This window comes from Martes martes (genome assembly GCF_963455335.1).
Source record: "Martes martes genome assembly, chromosome: 2".
Classification (NCBI taxonomy): domain Eukaryota; kingdom Metazoa; phylum Chordata; class Mammalia; order Carnivora; family Mustelidae; genus Martes; species Martes martes.
This window is the reverse complement of record NC_137889.1, coordinates 27,555,275-27,581,351: the sequence shown is the minus strand read 5'-3', so window position 1 is coordinate 27,581,351 and position 26,077 is coordinate 27,555,275. Positions and strand designations below refer to the sequence as shown.

At 34.9% G+C, this 26,077-nt stretch overlaps 1 protein-coding gene across 1 annotated transcript in view; it reads left to right on the top strand.

The window, feature by feature from the left end:
- The window catches only part of TEX15 (testis expressed 15, meiosis and synapsis associated), a gene marked incomplete at its 3' end in the record, with an annotated part of 55,562 nt that extends 39,198 nt beyond the window's left edge, over positions 1–16,364 (top strand). The window contains exons 6-9 of the mRNA XM_080830444.1: positions 171–7,540; positions 9,456–9,514; positions 12,128–13,371; positions 16,327–16,364. Of these exons, the coding sequence (XP_080686570.1) occupies positions 171–7,540; positions 9,456–9,514; positions 12,128–13,371; positions 16,327–16,364 (8,711 nt within the window). The remainder of the gene's footprint in view (positions 1–170; positions 7,541–9,455; positions 9,515–12,127; positions 13,372–16,326) is intronic.
- Positions 16,365–26,077: the final 9,713 nt, after the last annotated feature.

Genomic DNA, 26,077 nt, shown 5'->3' with positions numbered 1-26,077 from the left:
TGGTTTATCACTCTTCTTCTCTCCTTGCTTTTTCTAATGAGACCAACTTTAATCATAATCATAGTGAACTTTCAGTTAAAACAAGTGACATAGCTTACCTATGTTAAAAGTTCAATATAGAAACCCTTTTCCTTCCTATTTTTTCTTATTTTTTCAAATTATTTCCACAGAAAGAACGTGCTCTCTGAATAACTGTACAGTGGCCAAAAGAATTGGAAAAGGAAAAGATGCTACTGTCATCTTTGAGCATTTCAGGAAACCTGTAGATCCATTTGTTCAGGAAAACTGTTCTTGCAGTGCCGTAAATTCAGAGATAAATCCTTCCAATGCAAATATTTCTAATTCCTATGGAAATGTACAAAATGGAAACATTTCTATACATGAAACATACAGTGGACAGAAGGAGCACAATTTAGCAGAATGTAGAGACACTTCTCAAGTACATATATATGATTCAGGTCTTTCATTTTTTCCCAGTGATACCAGAGAAGGTGTTAATGGGGACTTCATGTTAAATTTGACACAGCTTAAAAATGTTTTAAGTGGTCTTTCTGCTGCTTTTCCCCTTCATAACAATATGGGCTCAAGCACAGTTATTACTTCAAAACTCATTAAAGACCCAAGACTGATGAGAAGAGAAGAAAGCATAGGAAAACATAATAATATTACAGGTTTAAATAAGATTTTGCCACTTGAGAAGAGTTTAGATTTTAATTCAGAAGTACACCTATCATCTATGCAAAATAATTCTGCCTTCTCATCTGAAGTTGTGCCTGGTGATCGTTCTATTCTTACTAATTGTTTGGACGCCCCTTGCTTCAAAGTTTCTTTTGATGATTCACAGTCACAGGCTCACAACTTGGGCTCTAAGAACTATGATTATACAACTCCCAATAAAATTTCCATGGCAAGACAGTGTAAGGGCCAAGACAATTTTTCCTTCCCATTGTGTTTGCCAAATGTAGTTTCAGAAGTTGAGAACCAAAAACACAATAAGGAAAATGTCCAGAGATCCCAGCAGAGAGGCAACATCCCACTTTTAATTGAAGAAGAAGGTGAACCACATAACTCTCAAGAATCAGTGAATACTTGTACAGAAGGGTACAGTAGTCACATCTCTCAGGAATCATGGTCTTCTAATTTAGAAACTGTATATCAGACTGGTCAACAAATGTCTACAGTTTTTCCTCTCCAAAAGAAGGAAAGCGTACATGGGTACCTTCAAAATATTGGAAAAATGAGAGACTTCACTAGTCCAGAGGATAATTCTGAACATGGAGAAAAGCAAATTTTGTGGAAAGAAATTGATTTTACTAATGAAGCAAAAATCATTCCAGTAGATAATTACATTTCTTTGCACCAAGAATACAAAGAGAATGAGAGTCTTTGTTCTTTTGGAAAAAATTGTGATCAAATACCAATTACTCAAGAATTAGAAATACCAAAATCTTCTGCATTTACCACAAAGGATAAATATGACCTAGATCATCTAGCATTGGAATTAGAAAGTAATCTTACTCCAAGAGTGGAGAGCGTTTCACAAAAACATTCTCAACCCTCTTTGGAGTTTGAAGATAACATTCATACAAGTTTTGCAATTGCTCAAAAACTAATGGAACTAAAATTGGAAAAACCAAATCAAAACGGTGTTCACATTAGGCCTAATGCTTTTCAAGAAGCAAAAGACATTCCTCAGGACAAAGAACTGCCAACTGATAGAATTACTTCATCTCACGACATTAAAACAACTCATGACAATTCAGATTGCAGCATAGCTGGTGAACATACATGTGTCCATGAAAATGATCCAGTGTCACTGGAGAACATGCAAAAAGACTGCAGAGAAACTTTTCAAAATGCTGATAAAGGTCAAGGTCATACTCTGGGCTGTAATGCAGAGTTGTACAGTGATATACACCTGAATACTGATTTTAAAGAACAAGGAGACAATGATAAAGAAAATGAAAATGAGGCTAAAGAGGAAGACACTGCTTTGTCTACAGAAAACAACAGACTAGACATATATGAAGATGAGAAGCAGGGTTTTCGTACAGACAAAAATTATGCCAATATAGATGAAAGAAGGGAGAATGAAAATTACAATAATGTAGAAATTCTGAGTTCTGAAGAATTTTGTACATTTAATTTGACTTGGGGGAAAAGACATGTATCAACAGAAACTACATTTTTAGAAAGTGAAGATACTATCACTGCCATAAAACAGAAAGAGTCTCAAAATACAAGCAGAAGTGTAGAGCATTTGGCTTCCACAACACTTCCCAAAATTGCAGCATCTTCAGTGCATGTAGCCTCAAATGCTGCAGTACAGATAACTGGTGATATGGTACCTACATTAGGCACAAATCATGAAGATCACCAAAGATACCAGATTAAAGAAACTTGTTCTTCTGAGAGTCTAGATGTTGGTCTGTTAGTAAAACATAAGGTTTCTGATTGTGAAATGGATATGGATAACAATAAATTTCATGACTCATTTAATCAGTCAGTAAGTGACAGCCCCGTTCTTCAGAGTTGTGAATTGGAAAATAAGATTGAATTGGGATCCGAACTGTGTGATGATGTTTTTCTAATTCAACAAGATACTCCTAGCCATAGAAATGCTCTGTATGAAGAATTTGGGGCCTCATATGAGGCTCTAAAGTCTCGTATTGATTGGGAAGGTCTGTTGGGAAACAATAATGGGGAGAGGGAAGTTTTGAAAAGCTCCAGAGGAAGGGAGAATAATGATCAACATTACTCTGAGGAAAGTAATTCTTCCTATTCCTCTACACAAAAAGACAAAGAGCTCTTCAATCCAATTTTACTTCCAGATTTACAAGTGAAAATCACTAATATATTTATGCCAGGATTCACTCCCACTTTTGAATCCCCTGCGTTGGAAGATAATTTTTGCAAAAACATAACTAAAACCAAAGAACCAGAAATGGATGAGGAGGAGAAATTGCCAGGATTTGAAATCTATTCCCAGTGTTCTGGTGAAAATTCACATCATCCATGTGAAAATGAATCTGGTAATACAAGCCAAGAATCAGGACTAGTGAGTAAATCTGAAATCTCACTTTCTCTTGATGCAAATCATAATATACAAGGGAATCATGCTTCTGAAAAACAAAACAGTGGACCTTTGCTTACAGAACCCTCTAATGTCACAGCATTAAATAATGAAAGAAGTTGTTCCTTGACAAAGTCAAAAACTGTTTGTAATGATACTAGAAATAAAAAGGACACAGAATCAAGAATTAGTAAAAGAAAGCCAAATACACCTTTCAGGGATGAGAACACAGCACATAAGGATTTAAGACATCATGAAATTTATGGAAAGAAGAGGAAGCTAACCAATCAAGACTCATCTGAATGTTTTTCTTCATTATCCCAAGGGCGAATTAAAACATTTTCAAAGTCAGAAAAACACATTAGGAGTGTCCTAGATATTCTAAATAGTGAAGCATCTTTATGCAAAAGCAAACGTCTTTCCAGAAAACTTGACAGAGCCGTTCTACACTTGAAAAAAGCTCATAGGAGAGTTCACACATCTTTGCAACTTATAGCTAAAGTAGGAGAAAAAAGAAAGGGCCCATTACCAAAATCATATGCAGTAATATGCAATAATTTCTGGGAAAGTTGTGACCTTCAAGGTTATAGCTCTGTGTCTGAAAGAAGATATTATTCCACTAAACATTTTTTGTCAAAAAAAAAATATGACAAGCCAGGAGAGAAAAGAGCTTTGGGATTTGAAGTGGGTAAATCATTAACTCATGTATCAAAGCACAAGTCTTTCAAAACAAGTAGAGAGAGAATCACAGAGTGCGTTTCTAAGAAAAATGTAGCTAGCAGTGTCTCCAGAAGTCACACCACAATTCATGTGAGAGAATTTTGTGATCAGGAGTATCCTGAATCACAGTTAGCCCTGTGCTCTACACCCCAAAGTATAAGTTATTCAGCTTATAACAAGAGCAGTATGAAAAGTCTGAGATCATCAGAACTTCAGCCATTTTCTGGAAAAACTGGGTTTTTGTTTTCCCCATCCTGCCCAGATAAACTAACTAAAGAAGAAAATAAAACTGACACAGTATTTTTATCTAACATCAATAAATATGAAAAGCCTGAGAACCATTCAGGAAATAATAAAATTAAGGATCTTATGAAAGAAAGTAATTCTGAGACTAATAAAACAATAAATAAGAGTGATTCAGTATCTTTAAATTGCATAAAAGAAAATAATGTAAGTTTTAGCAGAGACAAAAATTATGATGCAACTTGTATAACGCACACAAAGGTAAAAACTGACATAGTTATTTCAGTTTTAGAATCAAATGTGAAGCACTTTTTAAATGTTGATATCTATAAACCAGATAACCTTATTTTATCTGGTTATAAAAGAAACTTGGAAGTAACCTTTCCTATCGAAGAATGGACAGCTCCCACTCAGAGCTCCAAACCAGGCATTATTACAGGAGACATGCTTATGGACCCATTAAATCCAACTCTGATAGCCCACAAAAAGTATAACAGTCTTCCTCAATTGTTAACAACCACTCCAGTGACAGCTAGTGAAGGAGAATCTTCAGAGTCTTATTTGGATAGGCAGAGAACTTTTTCTGTAGATTCTTTTGCAACATCCACTAATGTACCACACTGTCAGCCAGGATGTGGTGGAAAGGAGTGTCTAAAAACAGAACAGTGGTCTTCAAGTAATTGCTTCCATATAGATGAGAATGAATCAAATGTTCTTGAGAATTCTGAGTTGGGTCTCAAATTAGTAACTGAAGGAAGTAAAAGTTGTAGGAAAAATACAATGAAGAAACTATTTTCCAATGATAGTTCTTTGCTCTTAAAAGGTAATATGAAGTGTTCCTCTTCAAAAAAATGTATGGCAAAGAATGACATTCAGGACAGAAAAATGTGGAAAGTTAAACATGCAGAAAAAGCAAAAGATTCACTTCACATAAAAACCATGACTGAAGGATTCACTGCTACTAAGTACAAAAACCAAAAATATAAGATCTTAGAAGGTTCCTCTTACTTACGTGAGAAAAGAATTAAAAATAATGTGATTGATTCTCATCCAATCTTTGAAGATATTACTGAGGTAGTCTCTTTGAATAACACACTTTCTAATCATCTTAGCAAAAGAGAGAAAGAAGGGGGAGTTAAAGTTAGTAATAACTCTCAGTCAGACTCTGCATTGCATTCAGAAATAGCTTGTAATTCCAAACCACGCATTACAGGAATGAATCATAGGCCTGTTTTACATATGCCCTCTCAAACCTCTGAATCCTCTACTGAGAAGAAGCCTACATCAAACATGAATGGATTAAAAGAAAAACATTGCTCAGCTGATCATTCAGCTCTTATACCCAGGCTAGCTCAAATTTTGAGAAGGGCAGATGAAACATCATCTTTTCAGATTCTACAAGAAGAAACTCAGGCTTGTCAAAGTATTCTCCCATTATTTGTTGAAGCTTTTGAAAGAAAACAAGAATGTTCTCATGAACAAATCTTGATTTCAAGAGAACTGTTGGTAGAACAAAACCTGTGGAATAATTGCAAACACAAATTAAAACCATGTGCTGTTGACTCCTTGGTGGAACTCCAAATGATGCTGGAAACTATTCAATTCATTGAAAACAAAAAAAGGCTCTTAGGAGGTGAACCAACTTTCCGAAGCTTGCTTTGGTATGATGAAACATTGTACGGTGAGCTGCTTGGTAGACCACGTGGATTTCAACAACAATCCAATTTCTATCCTGCTTTTCAAGGAAGGTTAAAATATAATGCATTCTGTGAGTTGCAAAACTATCACGATCAGTTAATTGAATTGTTTGAAGAAACCAAAAGGGAAAACAATTCATACTATGCATTCTTAAAATACAAACGGCAGATTAATGAATGTGAAGCAATAATGAAGCGTTGTTCTGATTGCTTTGACTTTTCTCTTTCTGTTCCTTTTACCTGTGGAGTTAACTTTGGAGATAGTTTAGGAGACCTAGAAACCTTAAGAAAAAGTACTTTAAAGCTGATTGGTATGTATGGGGACTCTCCTAAAGTTGATTCCTATCCGGGAAAACAAGATCATTTGTGGATTATCATAGAAATGATCTCCTCAAAAGTTAATTTTATTAAGAACAATGAGGCAGTAAGTATTAAGATATCTCTTTATGGTCTGGAACATATCTTTTTTGATGCTGCAAAAAGTCTTGTTTGGAAAGAAAGGAGACAGTCTTTCAGCAAAAAATACTCAGGAAAGAAGGATAAAGAAATGCTACTCAAAATGAATCAGTATGCTTTTTCTAAGTTGAAAAATATATATGATACGTTGTCTAAAGACTTAAGCAGTGAACAAATTTCCAATATTGGGCTTGAGAATACTGAGATTGCTTCCAGAAAGTCAGATGACCTAATAAACAAAGCTACAGTTAACATAGAAGACTGTAGGTTTAACAGTACTTTGCTTTCACACCCAGATATCTGTTGTGTTAGTGAAATATTGGATCAGGCTGAATTTGCAGACTCTGAGAAGTTGGAGGAACTCACTTTGAGATGTACTGGACACCTAGAAATTTTAAAAAAATACTTTCAGATGCTGCAAGAAGAGAACATAGATCATATTTTTATCACAGAAGAAAATGTTTTGGACATGGTGAAAAACCACGACCATGGAGCCATAATTTTAAAACCTGCAGCCATTGAAACCTATATTGAAATTGTCATGCTTTCAGAAACTGTTCACTTTCTTAAAAACACAATGGCAAAGAAACTAGACAAACAGAGGTTTCGAGGTATGCTTTGGTTTGATTTGTCACTTCTTCCTGAGTTGATTTGCTGCCAAGAAAAAATGGCTTCTTTTTCATTTCTTAAAGATAACTCAACAGATTGCCTTTGGAATGTCATAGAGACTGCTATTTCTGAACTTAAAAAAGATCTGGATATTATTTACAAATATAGTGAAGGGATTAATTGTTCATATGCTCTTCATTTGCTCTCAAGAGAACTTACAGAACTTTCAGAAATAAAAAAACTTCTAAAGATGTCTAAGTATTCCTTTTCTACATATATTGACTTTGTGCCATATATAGCATCCATAAATTACGGAAGCACTATGACAGAGTTAGAATACAACTACAATCAGTTTTCTACCCTGCTCAAAAATATAATGGCTGGCCCTCAGAAAGATTTAGGGAAAATGGCTCATATTATGGCAGTCATGAAAACTATTGAACATATGAAGATAATATGTGCTAAAAATGCCGAATTAACCATTTCCTTTATTCTGTGCCAAATGCTACATAACAGAAAGAAGACTTTCCAACTGAAGAGAAAAGAAAAAATGAATATGTATGTAAAACCTAGGAAGAGTATCAATAAATCTAGTACTTTTATGAAAGTGCCCTCAATTTCAGAGTGCATAATGAAAAATGTTTCAAATTCTTCTAAGAAACGATCTATCACTGTAGACAAATGTGAAGACTCTCAGGAACAACAGAAAAACAGTACTGTTTCCAGCTGTAAAAAACAAAAGGTAACAAATGTTTTAAAACAAAACATATGTAAGTATTACTTTTGAGAACAAGTCTACTCTTGAAACAGGTAGTTTGCAGATTGGTAAAAATTGAGAATGCTTTGTATATTGCCTTGCAATGTGCATCTACTAAGTAAAGAATTGTATTAGGGATATCTGGCTGGCTAAGTCAGTGAAGCTTGCAACTCTTGATTTTGGGGTCATTAGTTTAAGCCCCACGATGGGTGTAGAGCTTACTTTAAAAAAAAAAAAAAAGAATTGGATGAAATAATTCCTATTAGCTACAAAATGATGATTCTGTATATGAGAAACACCTTGCAAATGTCTACTTTTAAACTAAAAATTATTTAGAAGATATTTCTTGGAGGAATATATATAACTTCTTAAGGGATAGTCCAATGTGAATGTAAGTTATTAATTTATTAAGTAGCTTCTATATAACAAGGCTGTACTTAATGTAGTAAATATTAAAAGCTGGCTAATGGAGCCTGTGTTCTTGACCATTATCCACATGGAAAAAAATAGGACAGATTTTTTAAATAGGTGATTAGGAAGGAGTTACAAGAAGTCCTACATAAACACATTTTATTTAACAAATTATAGAAAACATTTATTTTGTGCCTGGCACTATTCCAGCAATTGCACAAATAGTAACTTCTTTATCTTTCACAAAATCTTTATGATGTAGGTACTATTATTGTCTTATTTAAAGGTATAAGACAGAGTACAGAAAGGTTAAATAACTTTCCCAGGGTCACAGAGTTAGTAAATGGACAAGCCCAGATGTAAAAACAGGCAGTCTAGCTCCAGAGCACATACTAACCTAACAACCTACACTCAGAGGCTACTCTTAAAATTTTTTGAGAATTTCTCAGTTCAGAAGTAAAGAGAATCCTATATGCAAAAGAAAAAGTAGGAGTTTTGTCTTGGGTTACTGAAATTGTATTTGTTAATTAAACTAGTTCTGGAGGCCAGGAAACCAATCATTTATTTCACTGCATTTATAGGAAAATGTTTACTAAACAACAAGTTTGTAAGCATACTTCCAATAAGAGTACAAGTTGTGTATGCCACATCAACAGTAAAATGAGAATAATAATTAAGAAGGTGTTATAAATATTTAGAAGAAAAGTTTTTAAAAAGGTTTTTTTTTTAATTTCAATGAAGAGCACAGACCAAAGCTTTGTCTTAAATTGGGAAAAAGTGTTATCTAATGAAAGTTAAATTAAGAAGGGTATCTAAGTTATGGAAAATACTATGAGCAAAGGCACAATGTTTATTGACATTATTTGAGAAATGAGTTTAAGACAAAGTCTAGAAGAGAATTTAATTTAGTGGACAATACCAGTAAGCTAAGGATATTTCGGAAAGAATATTGTTTCAGATTATAAGATGTCTTAAATATAGGCCCAAGGAGTTTAACTTTATTCTGTATGTATTGAAGGTAATGTCCTGTAAGATACGTTTTTTCAATGATTTAAAGAGTAGAGATTCTGAGTACAGTTAGAAGTAACATGTCATCCTGGGCTTAGTTGAGGGTGCTATTTTACAGAATAAGAAATGAAAGTCCCTATTTGACAATTACTTAAAAATGGGACTTAATGACTGGTTTACTAAAAAGAGCATATACAAAAAGAGCAGTTATAAATGGACTCCAAGATTTGTTATAAGATATGGGGATAGAAATAAGTCTGCAAAATGTGTTTTTAGAAAAGTCTCTCTAAACATTTGTGACATATGGGAAGTCCAGCAGAGTCACTGGTTTTTGAAAGAGGGAAGATTAATGAATGTGGTTTTAGACCGAGCATTTTAGATGATGACACAACAAGCAATTGTATCTGATGTGAAAAATAATATTTATATTGTATTTAATGCCATTACCAATGTAGGTTTTCTTTGTAACTTTTAAACATAGGTTGACATGAAAGATGTAACAAAAATCAACAGAGAAGAGGCAACATTCAAGCATCCAAGGTAACAGCTACCATCAGCCCTATCTGAAGAAAAAACAAAATTAAGCACATATTAAGGAACGGTGCTAACACATTTATTTATATACCTCTATTGGATATACATGTAACTTAGAGGACAAGAGTAAGGTTAGGAGGGAGAATAAGGTTTCAGATTAGGCAGTACTTTAAGGCTTAAGGAATTTAAAGTTCATTCTGTAACTATTGAAGGTATACCCTGTGAAATGTCTTTTTCAGTAATTTAAAGGATAGGGAGATTCTGAGTAGAGGTAGAAGTAGTAGTAAGAGAAGAGTGGTGTTTTATAGAATAAAAAAGTAAAATTCTATTTGACAGACATTGTTTAAAGAATTCACGGGGATTACTAACTGGTTTGCTAAAAAGGAGATAATATGACAAGTGATTAGATTGAGTTTTTTAAACTTGTGGATACTACAGACCAGTCAGATTTCAAAATTGGTTAAAAAAATAGAAATTGCTAATTTATATTACTAAGGGGGAACTTAGTCATCAACATACATGTATTATACTACTGTCTCATTAAAGGATGTTTAACGCCATGATATAGGAGGAACATGATTTCAAAATAAAGGCTAGTTCTTTAAACTGCATTGTTTTTATGAAAAACTCCCTACATGATTTATATTTTTCCAATCTGACATGAAGTGGTGCCGCTGGACATATTGACCACCTCTTATTTCATTCAGCTCTCTCAGAGCTGTCAATTTGTGACAAGCTTCATTTTTTCTATTTTATGAGAGAATGGGTAATACAGAACAAAAAAGATGAGAATTCTAATTTCTGTCTTACTTGGTTTCCCTTCTTTATACATTTTATTTATATTTCTAGAATCCTTTTCCAGACTCTTTAAATAGTTGTATAGTGGCACAAAGTTGAATAGGCTTTTAAAGGGATAACATAAACCAGTTTTACAATCATCTTAGTTCTGGTAACTAAATATAGGTAGTATTTGATACTCAAAGAATCAGACTTTCCTGCTCACATAGGGGAATTAATCCAAATATAAGGTTAATAAGGGGTGATATTTTCATGGAAGAATACTCTCTAAGAGAATGGGTAGAAGAGTGACCATACAAGCAGCTGTCAATGTATAGGGTTGAGATATTACTGAAACATCATTAGAAATGTGACAAAGCAAAAATTGTACTTTCTGCAAAATTGTACAGAATTGGATGAAGATGTTGGTTGTCAATAAAATGCCTTTTAGAGGGGCACCTGGGTAGTTCAGTCAGTTAAGCGTCTGTATTTGGCTCAGGTCATGATCCCAGCATCCTGGGATCGAGTCCTACATCAGGGTCCCTGCTCAGTAGGGAAACTGCTTCTCCCTCTGTGTGCTCTCTCATCGCTCGCTCTCTCATTCTCCCTCTCAAATAAATAAATAAAATCTTTAATTAAAAAAAAAAGCTTAAAATGTCTTCTAGAGAGGCTGGATTAAGTAAAATATGGGGCATTTAGTTTGAAACTAAATATATACAAATTCCAGGCCAAAGATTAATTTCTTTCGCCTGGGGAGGAACGATTACTTTTTTCTTTTCAACATAGTCTTTTCCACTTGTAATTCAGAGAATTTGATGAGTCACCAAAAAATATAGTCATCCTGGAGACCTATACTAACAGTCTGGCTCTAGACATTTCCATAGTGGATGCTTCCTTCAGCCTAGTTGAGACTCTCTAAATTTAGGTAGGAATGTCAAGGATATTAAATTGACATGATATTTTGGAGGTCTGTGTTTCCTCTTCTTAACCTTGAGTGGAAAAACTATCTTAGTAGTTCCCAATAACAGAAGATGATCTTTTGGCAGGGGCAGGGCACAGATGGTAGTTTTGTCAGTTATATAGAGCCATTAAAAGTAAAGAAGATCATCAACAAGTCGGAAGTGTATGAATGCAAAACTACAGTAAAAAATTGGATGTAGTTTCCTACTTCTAAAAGCCTCTGTTAGGAAATATCCAGTGTACAAAATAATTACAATATTGACCACACTGTATATATTTCTAAATGTATTGGAAATGCATTTGAAATGTGGAGTGTGTAATATTTTGCAGGAAAAGTATCTCAATTCAAAGCAAGGAAGTAGGGGTGCCTGGGTGGCTCAGTTGTAAAGCGTCTGCCTTCACCTTGGGTCATGCAGGAAGCCTGCTTCTCCCTCTCCCCCTGCTTGTGTTCTCTCTCTCTCTCTTTCTCTCTGTTTTTCTCTGTCAAATAAATAAAGTCTTTAAAAAAAAAAAAAAAAACAAGGGAGGGGCGCCTGAGGAGCTCAGTGGGTTAAGCCTCTGCCTTTGGCTCAGGTCATGATCTCAGGGTCCTGGGATTGAGCCTCACATTGGGCTCTCTGCTCAGCAGGGAGCCTGCTTCCCCCTCTCTCTCTCTCTCTGCCTCTCTGCCTACTTGTGATCTCTCCCTGTGAAATAAATAAAATCTTAAAAAAAAAAAAAAAGCAAGGAATGAAACTGGGGGAATACGTTACACATAAACTGCTGATAGAGAAAATGTAAATCTTAAGAATTCTCCTGAAAAAAAACTTCAAATACATGTTTATATTAAGTTTGGGGGACTCTGTATATTTAAAGTTGTTTTTGTGTATATGTTATACTTAGGACCACGAGATCTCATCCTGAAAGTCCAAGCGAAATAGGAGAAACTTCATCTGACAATCTGAAAAGAAACCATGTATCTCCAAAAAAGATTGAGGTGGAAAGATCACTACCTGACTCACTCTTACCTTCAAAGAACTTAAAAGACACTTGCACATCAAAGCCAGAGGGCAGAATAGATTTAACTAATAGTTCATCTAATACTTCGAAAGACCTCACTGGACAACAGGGAAACTTAAGTAGCATGAAGAAAAGCAATGCGAATTTTAGTGCTACTGAAACAAAAACTGATAAGAAAGATTGTTCCTCTTTCACAGTTTGTGGACAAAGAAGTATAGATGGCGTATTTCCAAAAGACTACAAGATGCCTTCACAGAGATTTCTTAATCCTGCAGAGAAATCTTGTCCCTCAGACATAAAACCAGGAACTGAGCCTGATGGATCAGTGCTCTCAAAGCCTATTTTCCGTTTTGTTAGGGACATCCCTGCCAATTTAGAAACGAATGACACTGTCTTTGAACTTCAAGATAATGAAATATTAAATTCATCTATTAAAAATTCTGCATGCACCAATTCTTCAGAATCCAAATTTAACCAGGACAAATCTCCTATTCTGCAAGTAAATAAAACACAGCCTGAAAAAACTGAGTTAAAAGAAAAATACATGAAGGATACCTTGAGTCCCAGTTCTATACCTCTAGGAGCATCTGAGGACATAACCCTTAATGTAAATCAAACAGCAGAATACTCTTTTTCTGAACAACAAAATAATGAAAATCCAAAAGTCCTAACTCAAAATGCAGCAGCATATTGGAATGAACTTCCACAGTCTGCATGTGCTCCAATATGTAATTCTTCGGCCCATGCATTTGGAACTTCATATCCTTACTACGCTTGGTGTGTTTACCATTACAGCAGCGGTGGCGGCAGTTCCCTTACCCAGACATATCATGGGATAACATATGAAGTACAGCCACCACCTCCTGGGATGTTGACTGCAATTGCAAGTACAGTTCAAAATTCACATTCTAATCTTTTATACTCTCAATATTTTGGTTACTTTTCTGGAGAGCGACAAGCAAGTGACTTTGTGCCAGTGAATGGGTATTTTCAATCTCAAATGCCTGTTCCTTACAATTTTCAGCAGCCAATTTTTTCACAGTATGCTCCCCATCAACCATTCCCACAACCTGTATACCCTTACCCTCCTGATTCAGGTGTGCTTCCAGAAGTTCCATGGACTTATGGTAAGTTTTATAAGTGTCAGTGCTCACTTTATTGAGTTTTTACTTTTCTCTCTTTGTACATTTATGTAAATGAATTTTACAGCAGGTCATCTATAGTAGTCATTTTTTGTGCAGGCTCATAGAATTGTTCAAATCTGTGAATTATGTTGTCACATGGGAATCTGGTTGTCAGAGACTGAAACAAAAAGAATTTATAATATCACTAATACGTCCTTCAGCAAAAACCAACTTTGGGAACTAGTTAAGTAAATTATAGTTAATTCATACCGCGAAATACAATGCAACAATTACACGGTTTAAATTAGTTTGTGGGTTTTTTTTTTTTAAGATTTTGTTTATTTATTTGACAGAGACCACAAGTAGGCAGAGAGGCAGGCAGAGAGAGAGGAGGAAGCAGGCTCCCTGAGAGCCTGATGTGGGGCTCGATCCCAGGACCCTGGGATCATGACCTGAGCCCAAGGCAGAGGCTTAACCCACTGAGCCACCCAGGCACCCCAGTTTGTGGGTTTTTTAAAAGATTTTTTTAACTTATTTATTTGATAGGGAGAGAGCGGAAGCAGGGGGAACAGCAGGGAGAGGGAGAAGCAGGATCCCCGCTGAGCAGGGAGCCCAATGTAGGACCTGATCCCAGGACCCTGGGATCATGACCTGAGCCAAAGGCAGAGCCACCCAGGTGCCACTTAATGATAATTTTTAAAACTATGTCATATAAATTTACCTGTGTAAGTAAAGGAATGCCTAGAAATACTGAAATGAAATACAGCAACATTTTAACTTGTCTGCCTCCGGGTAATAAAATTGGGGTATTGTAGAGGGAGTTCTTAATATTTTCTAGATTTCCTACTATGAAAATAACATTATTTTGATAAATCGAGAAAAAGAGTAAAAAACCAAGGTGGAAAAAGAAACTTCAATTAGATAAAGCAAACTTTCTCTTGGCATTCTAATATACTATCTGAGCATAAGTGAGTAGAACAGCTTGGTAATTTGCCACTAGAAGTTGAAATTTTTTCTCTTAAATGCAACTTTATTTGTAAAATATGATTAGAACATAGATTTTTAAAATTAAATTGAAATGTATATTTACCAATATAAAGCAAAATTTAAAAACAACTATTAATCCGACAAAAACCACAGTTATCCATTAACACTCCAGTATTCTACCATCATAGGTAATATGTACTGTAAGTAAGTTTAACCATCTTTTAAGGTCTTAGAGAAATGCAAGGGAATTTCTTTCAAATAAAAAGTTGTTTCCTGGAACATGTGGTTGGCTCATTTAGAAGAGCATGTGACTCTTGATCTCAGGGTTGTAAGTTCAAGCCCCACATTGGGTGTTGAGATTAATAAAAGTAAATAAACTTTTAAAAATTATAAAATAAAAAGTTTTTTCCCAACTCTAGATTCTCATAAATTAGTAAATAGAAAAAAATTGAGTACATTTATTCATTCTTTGGTCTGAATTGGATAAGAAGCAGCTTGTTAGCATAGCTCTGTCTCTAATTAAAAAATCTGATCACAGGACCTCTATATTGGAGTTACCACTTGACACTTTATGACCTATAGGATAAGATTCAAATACTTTAGCTTGAAACGCAGGGTCCTTCACAGTTTATGTAGCCTCATCTCCCACCACTTCCACCTTTGTATTCAAGCCACATTGAACTTACTATTCTCTCATACAATTCTTCTCATACTTCCATAGAACTTTTTGTGTTAAAAAAAAGAACTTTTTGTGTGCCTTTCTCACATGATAAGTTATATGAGTATTATATGGTATTGTAATTATCTCTGCATTTTTCCCTTCCCATCCTGACTCACCAAATGAGTTTAAACAGGACTGGAAATTGTTCACCTAAAACAGAAGAAAAACAGCAAAGGAAAGGAGAAAGAAATAGGAGTGGAAGTGGGGAAGTGATTTTCCTTTGTGATTTTCCTTTGTTATTAATTTGGCACACTGCTGTTGCTGTAATAATAAACACACCAGATATAGTAGATGTGGCAAGCTTATGAATTAAACTAGAAATTTTCATTTCTGAAATAGGAAATCTTGAATGTAATTGTTTCATAAAGGTTCTCGGAGTTTGAGCTTTTTCATATTCTTAATAATTAAGCTGTTGGTGATGCTCAACAAGATATCTCTGGAATCAAATCTGGCTTTGATTCTCAAGAATTTCAATTGTTAACCTACTTGGTTATATTAGTCAAGTGAAAATAAAAGGAAAAGAAACAATTACTTACTGTATTATTCAAAAGTAGCTCTAAAAGTATTATGAGGCAATAAGCACTTCATTTAGTTTTTATGAGTACAAATAATCTATAGAAATCACCACTCATGCTTTCAGGAACTACATCCTTCTAAACATATGAAAATCCCTGTGGCCCATTTTTGATGTTTTGCTCTTTTTTTTTTAAAGATTTTATTTATTTATTTGACAGAGATCACAAGTAGGCAGAGCGGCAGGCAGAGAGAGAGAGAGAGAGAGAGAGGAGGAAGCAGGCTCCCTGTTAAGCAGAGAGCCCAATGTGGGGCTCGATCTCAGGACCCTGGGATCATGACCTGAGCCGAAGGCAGAGGCTTTAACCCACTGAGCCACCCAGGCACCCCTGATGTTTTGCTCTTGATGCTTGTGTTCAGTGCCATAAATGGAACTAAGAGAGGGGCTAGGTGAGCCCTGTGTGTGAGGCACATTATTACCTCCTTTACTCCATTTAACTCTCCCAGAATACCTGAGAGGCATGTAGAGATTATTGTTCTCTTACAGATAAGGCATGTACTCCTTGGAGATCCTTAAATAACTTTTAAGATCCCATGGCTATTGAAGAGCAGATGTGCAGTTTGAATTCTAATATTTTTAGTTCTAATTTAACTCAGGTCTTCCATTATACTATTATCTATTATGCTTAGTCAGCATCATTAACTTATCTCAAATCTTTGTGGTTTTTTTCTTTCAGTTCCATGGCAACAAGAACCTTTTCAGCCAGAACATTGAAAAAAGTCTTCTGTCTACTGAAATAAAGGGAATTTAACAAGTTTTTCCAAGTATTTTTTACTTACTTTTTATTTTTACATTTTTTAAATATATGTAAATGTGGTAGGAAATATAAACCATATAGCTCTTTATAAAATGTTTAAATGCAACAGTGTATCATATAATGCAATTGGAAATCAGTTTCTGACATCTGAAATACCAAAATTATTTCCATGCAATATTTTAGTGAATGGTAGTAGGCTATTTTCAATATCCATCAGAAATATTAACAATATTTTGAAATTCATATTTTGAAATGTTTCCATCACAAATGTTACAGTTATATAAAAATTCTTTTCAGATTATCCTAATGGAATAAGGAGAGTAAATGTATCATTTAACATGAGTAAACTTAAGCAATAGTAGTAAAATCTTTAAGATTTTTCTCTCTGATATTTTTTGATATATTGTTTATAGTAGCATTGTGCCATTTGACTTAAAGGATTTTTTTTTTACTTGGATTGGTCAATCAGACCAATAATTTTATAATTCTTGATATTTTACATAATTATTTGTCTAATGTGACAAATTCCTTTAATTTAAGTATTTTCTAATTTTTACTTGCAAAATACGTTTTAATAGGGAATTTGGTTGGTATATTTTCAGTGTTTGTCTTTGAGTAGAGATTTTTAAAATTTTTATGTTTGAAGTAGTTTAATATCATTGTATTGAAATTAAAGTACATTTAGCAGCTTTTCCTAGGACCCTCTTTCACAAGATTATTTCCTTTGTATTGTATTTCATAATTCAAACTTTTCTTAAAATTGATTTTGTAGCAAATAATAAGGAATAATTTCTTTAGCTTATGCCATTAGTTTAGTCATATTTTAGTAATTTAAATAATGCAGCCCAAATAGAAATTTTTTAATGCTGTGGTGATTTTTTTTTCCTTTTCCAACATTCCACAAAAGCAAAAAGTGTCTCAGAAATAATCATCATAGAACAACAGGAGTTACAGTGTGTAACTCTGGTCTTTAGCACCCTCTCTGCCCACCAACACCCAACCCTGTAAAATTACAGCTGGAAAGATCCCATACAACTGGAGGGACCTTTCTCAAGTACTAGCGGGCCAAAAGATGTGACAAGAAATTTGCTTTGGCTCAAACCAAATAGCAGAGCCTTAGTGTTTTCTCAAACTTTCTATGTTAGCAGACTTTTTATGTTACCTAACATAGGCCTCCAAAAAGAGTATAATTCAGCCAAGTTTATGTAGAAACTAATTTTTCAATTTAGAAAAACACTAAGAACCCCCAGGATGAGACTCTTCACTCACAACCAAATACAATGGAATTCAGAGTACTTAAGGTTCTTCTCTAACAGATCTTTAAAAGAGGAAAGTCAAGCAGAGAACTGCAAGAAAGAACTAAGGAATTTGAAGATTATAGAATTTAAGCAATTTTAAAATAACATGGACAAGGGAGGAAGGTGGAGTGGGGGCTTTGTCCTTACAGTTTTATTTGAAACTAGTCTGTAAAATCTGAACTCCTGAACAGATACTAAAACAGTAATACTATTACTCAAAAAAAGACTATCTCAGTCATTTGGTCAATTTATTATTAAAAATGCCTCTATTAGATAAACCAGAAGTTAAATGTTTAAAAAATGCTTTCTTTAAACAACATTCAGTTTCTGTTAATACTATCTTGTGATAATTTTATTTCATGAGTTTTGATTTCTTAAAAAAAAAAAAAAACCTTATCTAAATATTTAGTTACATTTTAAAATCTGCACTACGAAACAGCACATGAAAAACTGGGCATTTTCTTCCTGCCCCCCCAAATATGTGTTTTGGTTCCAAAAGTAAAAATAGAACAAATTAAAATTTGAGCAAACATTATTTTTTTAAAAACCTGGTTATTTGTAAATATTATTGTTTTGGAATTAAAGAGTTACCTGAATAAACTGAATTCCGTCGTTTCAGTGTTTTTTTTTTTTTTCCTTTTGTGTTTCTTGACTAATGAGCAAATATATGATTGATCCTTGGTTTACACATACCCACTACATGAAAAACAAACCACAAAGAACTAACTTAATTAGACAACTAAATAAACTTTTGGAGCCCTCCTTCCACTGCAGCTTGGTTTTGCCTTCACCTTCCTTCCTTCCTTCCTTTTCCCCCACTCTACAAACTTCCCTACTTCCTGGAGTTCCACAGGACAAGCCAGAGTCCCTACATTCATGCAGTTCTCATGTCATTCAAGAGGATAAGTAACATACATGTAAGTAATTCCTTTCACATCATGCAAGTAATATGGAAAACAAAATAAAGTACTAGAACAGAGAATGACAGGATGATACAGAAGCTGAGATGATCAGGGAGGTAATCAAATTAACTTCTATATTCTTATGTTTTAATTATATCACTCTGCCTTCCATTTATATATATATATATTTAAGAAGTACGTGAAACTTAAGTTCTGGATCTAGCCACATACAAGGCTATACCCCGCATTTTCACAATGAGGAGATTCCCAAAACCGTTTTTTAGTGAACTTAAATATATAAACTTTTGGAGATACATCTGTATGTGATATAAAAATATTTAAAATTGTTTTTTATTAACATATAATGTATTATTTGCTTCAGGGGTACAGGTCTGTGAATCATCAGTCTTACACAATTCACAGCACTCACCATAGCACATACCCTCCCCAATGTCCATAACCCAGCCACCCTATCCTTACCCCCCAGCCCCCAGCAACCCTCAGTCTGTTTCCTGAGATTGAATCTCTTACGGTTTGTCTCCCTCCCGGTCCCATCTTGTTTCATTTTTTTCTCTCCCTACTCCCTACAACCCCCCTGCCCTGCCTCTCAAATTCCTCCTATCAGAGAGATCATATGATAATTGTCTTTCTCTGATTGACTTATAAAATTGTTTTTTTAATGGGATGTCTTGGTGGCTCAGTTGGTTAAGCATCAGACTCTTGGTTTTGGCTCAGGTCATGATCTCTGGGTCATGAGACGGAGCCCCACATTGGGCCCTGCTCTCAGCGTAGGGTCTGGTTGGGATTCTCTCTCCCCCTCTCCCTCTGCCCTTCTCCCCACTGCCCACTGCTCGCATGCTCTCTGTAAATAATTTTTTTTTAAGATTTTATTTATTTGAGACAGCACAAGAAAGAGAGCATGAGCAGGGAGAGGGACAGAGGCAGAGGGACAAGCAGACTCCCCACTGAGCAGAGAGCCTGGCATATCCATCTCAGGACCCTGGGATCATGACCTGAGCCAAAGGTAGATGCTTAACCGACTGAACCACCCAGGAGCCTAAAAAAAAACAAAAAAAAAACAAAAAACAACAAAAAAATTTTTTTTAACTCGTTTTGTAGAATGATTGATTGTATCCTGTCATGCATCTTTGATATCAATATCTGTCATCAGTAGAGGTTTTTTGAATTCTATGACAAAATTTTTCAAGGCATATCATCCTTACTTATAAGTTGTTTGAGGTATATGCTTTTTTAAATCTCTGTATATATCCAAAATTTCTTTTCACTGAGGTCATTTCAGGCTAATTTCTTTCCCCAAAACATTTTTTTGTGTAATGATTTGAGGTTTTAATAGAGTAAGTTTCCATACTTTTTTTGATGGATATAATTTTATGAGGAAAAAATGTCCAGGCATATGTGGTATTTTAAAACTATTAAAGAGGGGCACCTGGGTGGCTCAGTGGGTTAAAGCCTCTGCCTTTGGCTCGGATCATGATCCCAGGGTTCTGGGATCGAGCCCCACATCGGGCTCTCTGCTCAGCGGGAAGCCTGCTTCCCCCTCTGTCTCTCTGCCTGCCTCTCTGCCTACTTGTGATCTCTGTCTGTCAAATAAACAAATAAAATCTTTAAAACTATTAAAGGGTTTTTTTACAGGCACAGTTTGATTTCAGTTTGTACAATTTTGATAGTACTTGAGTGCCATGATAAACTTCCAGTTGTCCATACAGTTTGAAAAATAGATTGTGGAGGAAGAAAATTAAATTATTTTTATAAGACATTTTTCAAATTCTGAGGAGTACGGTTGTAAGAGCAGTGACTATAGATTCCTAGTTAATGAAAAGAAACAGAGAAAGTAAGAGGTTGCTTAGTAATGCAATATAAAAGTAGATTAAAAGAACTCAGAGATTAAGACAGGAAAATTTTCTAAGACCAAAATCCTCATTTCTTGAGCAGTAAGCTCTGCTGCCTGCTGTATTAATACCTTCTTATTTCTGAATCTTGTAACCATTTAAGAATCCCTCTGGTGTTTACAGGAAACCTCCTTTGAAATATTCTGCGGAACCCTTAATCATAATACACTGCATTCTAATTTGTCACAGGAAACTGCATATATCCTGAGATTTATAACTACTTTCATTTTTAAAATCTATTTTCCTTTATTAGGTAAGAATAACTTAGATTTATGACTGACTCAATTTTTTTTAAATATGAAAATCTTTAAGAAAGCTAGTCCAGTCAATTGAGCTTATTTGGTTGAAGATTACACTTACATTCAGGCAGCAATTATTGAACATCTGACTTGTGCTAAAAGTATGCTATTCTCTACATGTGCATAAACTAATCTTTGTATCATCCCCATAAAGGGAAGCATTCTTTGCTTATTTTATAATGTATTCATTCAGAAGGCCATATAAGATTTTTATTCCTCAACTCATCTTTGTGAACATTAGTTAATAGTTTCCAGTATTGTTAGTTTGAAAAGAATATAAGATCTGTCTTAAGTTTCTCTTCTTTGACATGCCACTTGCTTTTTAAATTCCAGACATCAATTTATGTACCTAATAAATAATCTTTTAAAATTTGAATTATAGAATATGCAAAAAACACAATAATTTAATATTTTTGCATGTTTGATTAAAAGATAGTTGCTCTGTACATACCAGTAATTCCAGTCCTTTGGCTAGGATTATTTTAGTTATATTGAGAAGTAAATGTATTTTTCATGTTGGGAGTTCTACTAAATCAGGTAGTTAATGACTCCTAATCCACAGATTCCCAACCAAGTGTTTTGAAACCATGTCAATATTAATGAAGTATTAAACTACTGAACTGTAAACTTGAAAAATAGGGTGGTAAATTTTGTTATGTATATTTCACAATCAAAAAAAAAAAAAAAAAGAAGAAGAAGAAGAAGAATCCTACCAGGAATCCTTCAACTAGGGATATGTCCTATGGGATGTGCTGGTACTTCCTTTCACTCCTGTGTTATACCAAGTGTTTGGCCAAGGGATAATGCCAAATTACTATGCTACATTGAGGCCTTGCCTAGGATATAAAGTCTATTGTTTCTCTTCATCAACTTAAATTATTCCATGGGAGGTGGGGTATGATATGTATTCCTTTTACTTCTCCGTAATGCATACACCCACACACATAATGTCAGTGGAATGCTTTAGGTTGTGATCACATGTGTCTCCTCTAGCTGAAGACCTCTCAACTTTTCAACACGTATAACTCAAAGACTGTCCATGACTCAAGTTAGAGTTGCCTTACTCTTACAAGTATTCCTAGATTCCAGTGGGGTGAATTATATAGTCTTCTTATATAGTCTTCTTTTAAATAATGTGGGAGCATTTCTCACATTATTTAATCTCACTTTGTGAGATATCTTGCTTACTCTTAACAAAGATTGTAAGCTGCTTTCAAGCCAGAAATACCTCATTGACACTTCAATTCCAAATGTCCACTGCTGGGCTGAGCAATAGAAGATGCTTAATATACATTTGCTGTTTGTAACTTGAAGTATATTTTTACTGAGTGCAATAGATTTTCATTTTGTCTTTTTGAAAATAAACTATTATCATTCCCACTCTCAAATCTTTTTTGGATTTTTTTTTTTTTTACTCTGACGTCTAAAAGGGGCAGGATAAAATATTCACTAACAAATTGTTCTTACTTTGCCATTTGATGGGTGCTTACAAGACGTTATAGGAGAAACTTTTTTCATTATTGTAGGTTCCTAGATCAAGAACCCAAAAAGCAGGGAGAAAAAATTCATTTTTAGTCTGTCTCAATATTTTGCCCTGAAGAATTAGTGGAAGATAACAAAAGTAACACAGCTGGTTCAGCAGGCTGTATGTGCATTTTCAATAGATGACATATTTGAAACATTACTTTTATTTTATATAGTTTGATCTGTGAGAAAGTTAAGAATGTGGGTATAGGCCCAGGGAATTACCACAGAAGTAAATGGTCTTGAGATAATAAGAGAGGGAAGGAAGTTAAGAGAGCCTGCCTCTTCATAAAGAATATGGAGCAGAATAAGCTTCAGCATAGCATTTGAAGAGAAAAAGTGGGGACAGAATCAATTTTGAAGAAAGTGCCACCCATCTCCAGAACTTCTACATTCTGCAAAGCTGAAACTCCAAACCCATTAAACAACTCCCCTTTCCCTCTCTCCAGTCCGTGGCAACCACCATTCTACTTTGTCTCTGATTTTGACTCCTCTGGATATCTCATAAATAGATTCCTACAATAGTTGTCTTTTTTGATTGACTTATTTCACTTAGCATAATGGCCTCACAGTCCATTCATGTTGTAGCATGTGTCACAATTTCCTATTTAAGGCTGCATAGTATTCCACTGTATGTATATATCTCATTTGTTTATTCATTCATCCCATGAACATTTGTGTTGCTTCCACTTTTTGGCTATTATGAGTAATACTGCTATAGATATTGATCCACAAATAACTCTTCAAGACTGCTTTTCATTATTTTGGATGTATACCCACAAGTGTTACTGCTGAACCACATTGTGAAATTTATTATATATAAATTTATTATATTATAAATTTCTGAAATTTATTTTTTATAAACATATAATGTATTATTAGCCCCAGGGGTACAGATCTGTGAATCGCCAGGTTTACACACTTCACAGCACTCACCATAGCACATACCTTCCCCAAAGTCAACCCCACCACCCTCTCCTGACTCCCCTCCCCCCAGAAACCTTCAGTTTGTTTTGTGAGATTAAGAGTCTCTTATGGTTTGTCTCCCTCCCAATACCATCTTATTTCATTTATTCTTTTCCTACCCTCCAAACCCCCCACGTTGCATCCCCACTTCCTCATATCAGGGAGATCATATGATAGTTGTCTTTCTCTGATTGACTTATTTCGCTAAGCATAATACCCTCTAGTTCCATCCACGTCGTTGCAAATGGCAAGATTTCATTTCTTTTGATGGCTGCATAGTATTCCATTGTGTGTATATATATATATATATATACATCATCTTTATCCATTCATCTGTTGATGGACATCTAGGTTCTTTCCATAGTTTGGCTATTGTGGACATTGCTGCTATAAACATTCGGGTGCACGTGCCCCTTCGGATCACTATGTTTGTATCTTTAGGATAAATACCCAGTAGTGCAATTGCTGGGTCATAGGGTAACTCTATTTTCAACTTTTTGGGGAACCTCCATGCTCACATTGTGATTTTTAATTTTTCAAGGAACTACCATAATGTTTTCCATAGTGGCTCCACTATTTTACATTCCCACCAACAGTGCAAGAGGATTCCAATTTTTCCACATCTTCACCAACACTTGCTATTGCTGTATTTTTTTAAAGATTTTTTTCCTAAGACAGAGGATGAGCGTGGTGGGGGGGGGGCAGAGGGAGAGAACCCAAGCAGACTCCTTACTGATCCCAGAGCCCAATGGCGCACCATGCACGGCCCTGAGATCATGACCTGAGCCCAAATCAAGAGTCTGATGCTTAACCGACTGAGTCACCCAGGTGCCCCACTGTTTTTGTTTTTATTTATTTATTTATTTATTTTGTAGTAGTCATCCTAATGAACATGAGATGATATATCTTTGAATTTTAATTGTCATTTCTGCAACGCTGTTATTTGGCTTTTAACACCCAAGATTCAGGTTTTATAAATACATGTTTTCTCAGCCAGATTAATATTGGAAAAAATATGTCCCCCCACAAACTCGACATAATGTTTAACAACATGATGTATAGAAAAGCCTTGTGACATTCCAAATGCATATACCATTTAGACACATTTTTAGAAGTGATCTAGGTGTCAAAAATAGGATAAGTATCTCAATAGCACAGCCAATTCTCAGTGTGAAACTTTCTCAATGATTGCATGTTTATCTTAAAGGCTTTTTTCCACATTTATCTTTCATGTGTAGCCCTTGGTTTTCCTGGTGCATGTTACCATCCCAGATGAGAGCACACTGAAGAAAATTGCAGATAGACAAGAAGATAACTAATATACAAAGCTACTGTTTATAAAAACCATATTGTTTGGTGGTCAGAAATCTATGTTTTAAGCATTTTACATTCAAACATGATAGCCTGTTATTTGTACATGGATAATTTATCATGTTTTTGTTAATTTTAGGAAACTGGAAATTTGGGGTTAGCATGTGCATTATCATTTTTCCCATTTAAAAAATTGGAAAATGGGCTCCAACTGATGGAGAATGACCTCGTATTCAGATAAGGGATACTGGTTTTACCTCTACTTGATTCTGATGAAAAACAACAAAAGTTTTCTAAACAGTCACAAACTTACAGAAAAGTTGGAAAAACGTTTACTCTTGAACTGTTTAAGGGTCAGTTAGTGAGTTGATACCTCATCACTCCTGGATACTTCAGTGTGTGTTTCCTACAAAGAAGGAAATTCTCCTACATAATAGTATAATCATCAAAATCAGGAAATTAACACCAATACCTACTACCAGCTAATCCTTAGACCCCCCCCCATGTACTCTTCACCATTTGTCCCAGGAGTGGGCTTTATAGCAAAATGATCCAGGTTGGAACCACATGTTGTATTTCATGGCTAGGTCTCTTTAGAATGTCTCATCAGTCTTTCCTTGATTTTTATACCTCAACACATTTGAAACTTATAAATTAATTTGTACAATGTCCCTCAGTTTGAGTTTGGTATTTCCTTATTATTACCTCTTCATCTGGACCCCTGTTTTTCATAGTGAACAAACCTATATGAAGAGTTAATAAACTAAAATGTAGACCAAAAGGGTAGGAAATGATTTAAGACCCAAAATCACAAAAAGGAAAATAACATGGATTTGACAATAAAATGGATTTCTCAACAGACTAAGAAAAGTTACTTGACACAGAACTAGAGATCAACATATAGAACATACTCCTGGAAATAAAACAAAACAAGAATATTGAGCCTCCTGTTATTTGAATAGGCAAATCACAGAAGAGGATGCCCAAATGCCAACAAATGTACAATGAGCTGTTCAAACTAACTAGTAGAGGGGAAATGCAAAATAAGAATGAAATCCTACTTCACTACTCAGAATTTCAAAAGAAAAGTAAAAAAGGTAGGTAATGTCATTAGGCAAATAGATAAACTATTGTGATTTCATACAATGGAATACTACTATACATTAAAGTTAGAAGCTAAGGACACTTGGGTGGCTCAGTCAGTTAAGCATCTGCCTGTGGCTCAGGTCAGGATCCCAGGGTCCTGGGATCAAGTCCTGCATCGGGTTCCTTGCGCAGCAGGAAGCCTTCTTCTCCCTCCGGTTGCTGGTCCCCCTGCGTGTGCTTTCTTTCCCTGACAAATAAATAAAATCTTAAAAAAAAAATTTAGAAGCTAAATACTTAATACCATAATGGCCACCACTTAGTGAAGTTGGAAATAAATGCATAGCACAATACAAATATATTTATATGCACTTGAG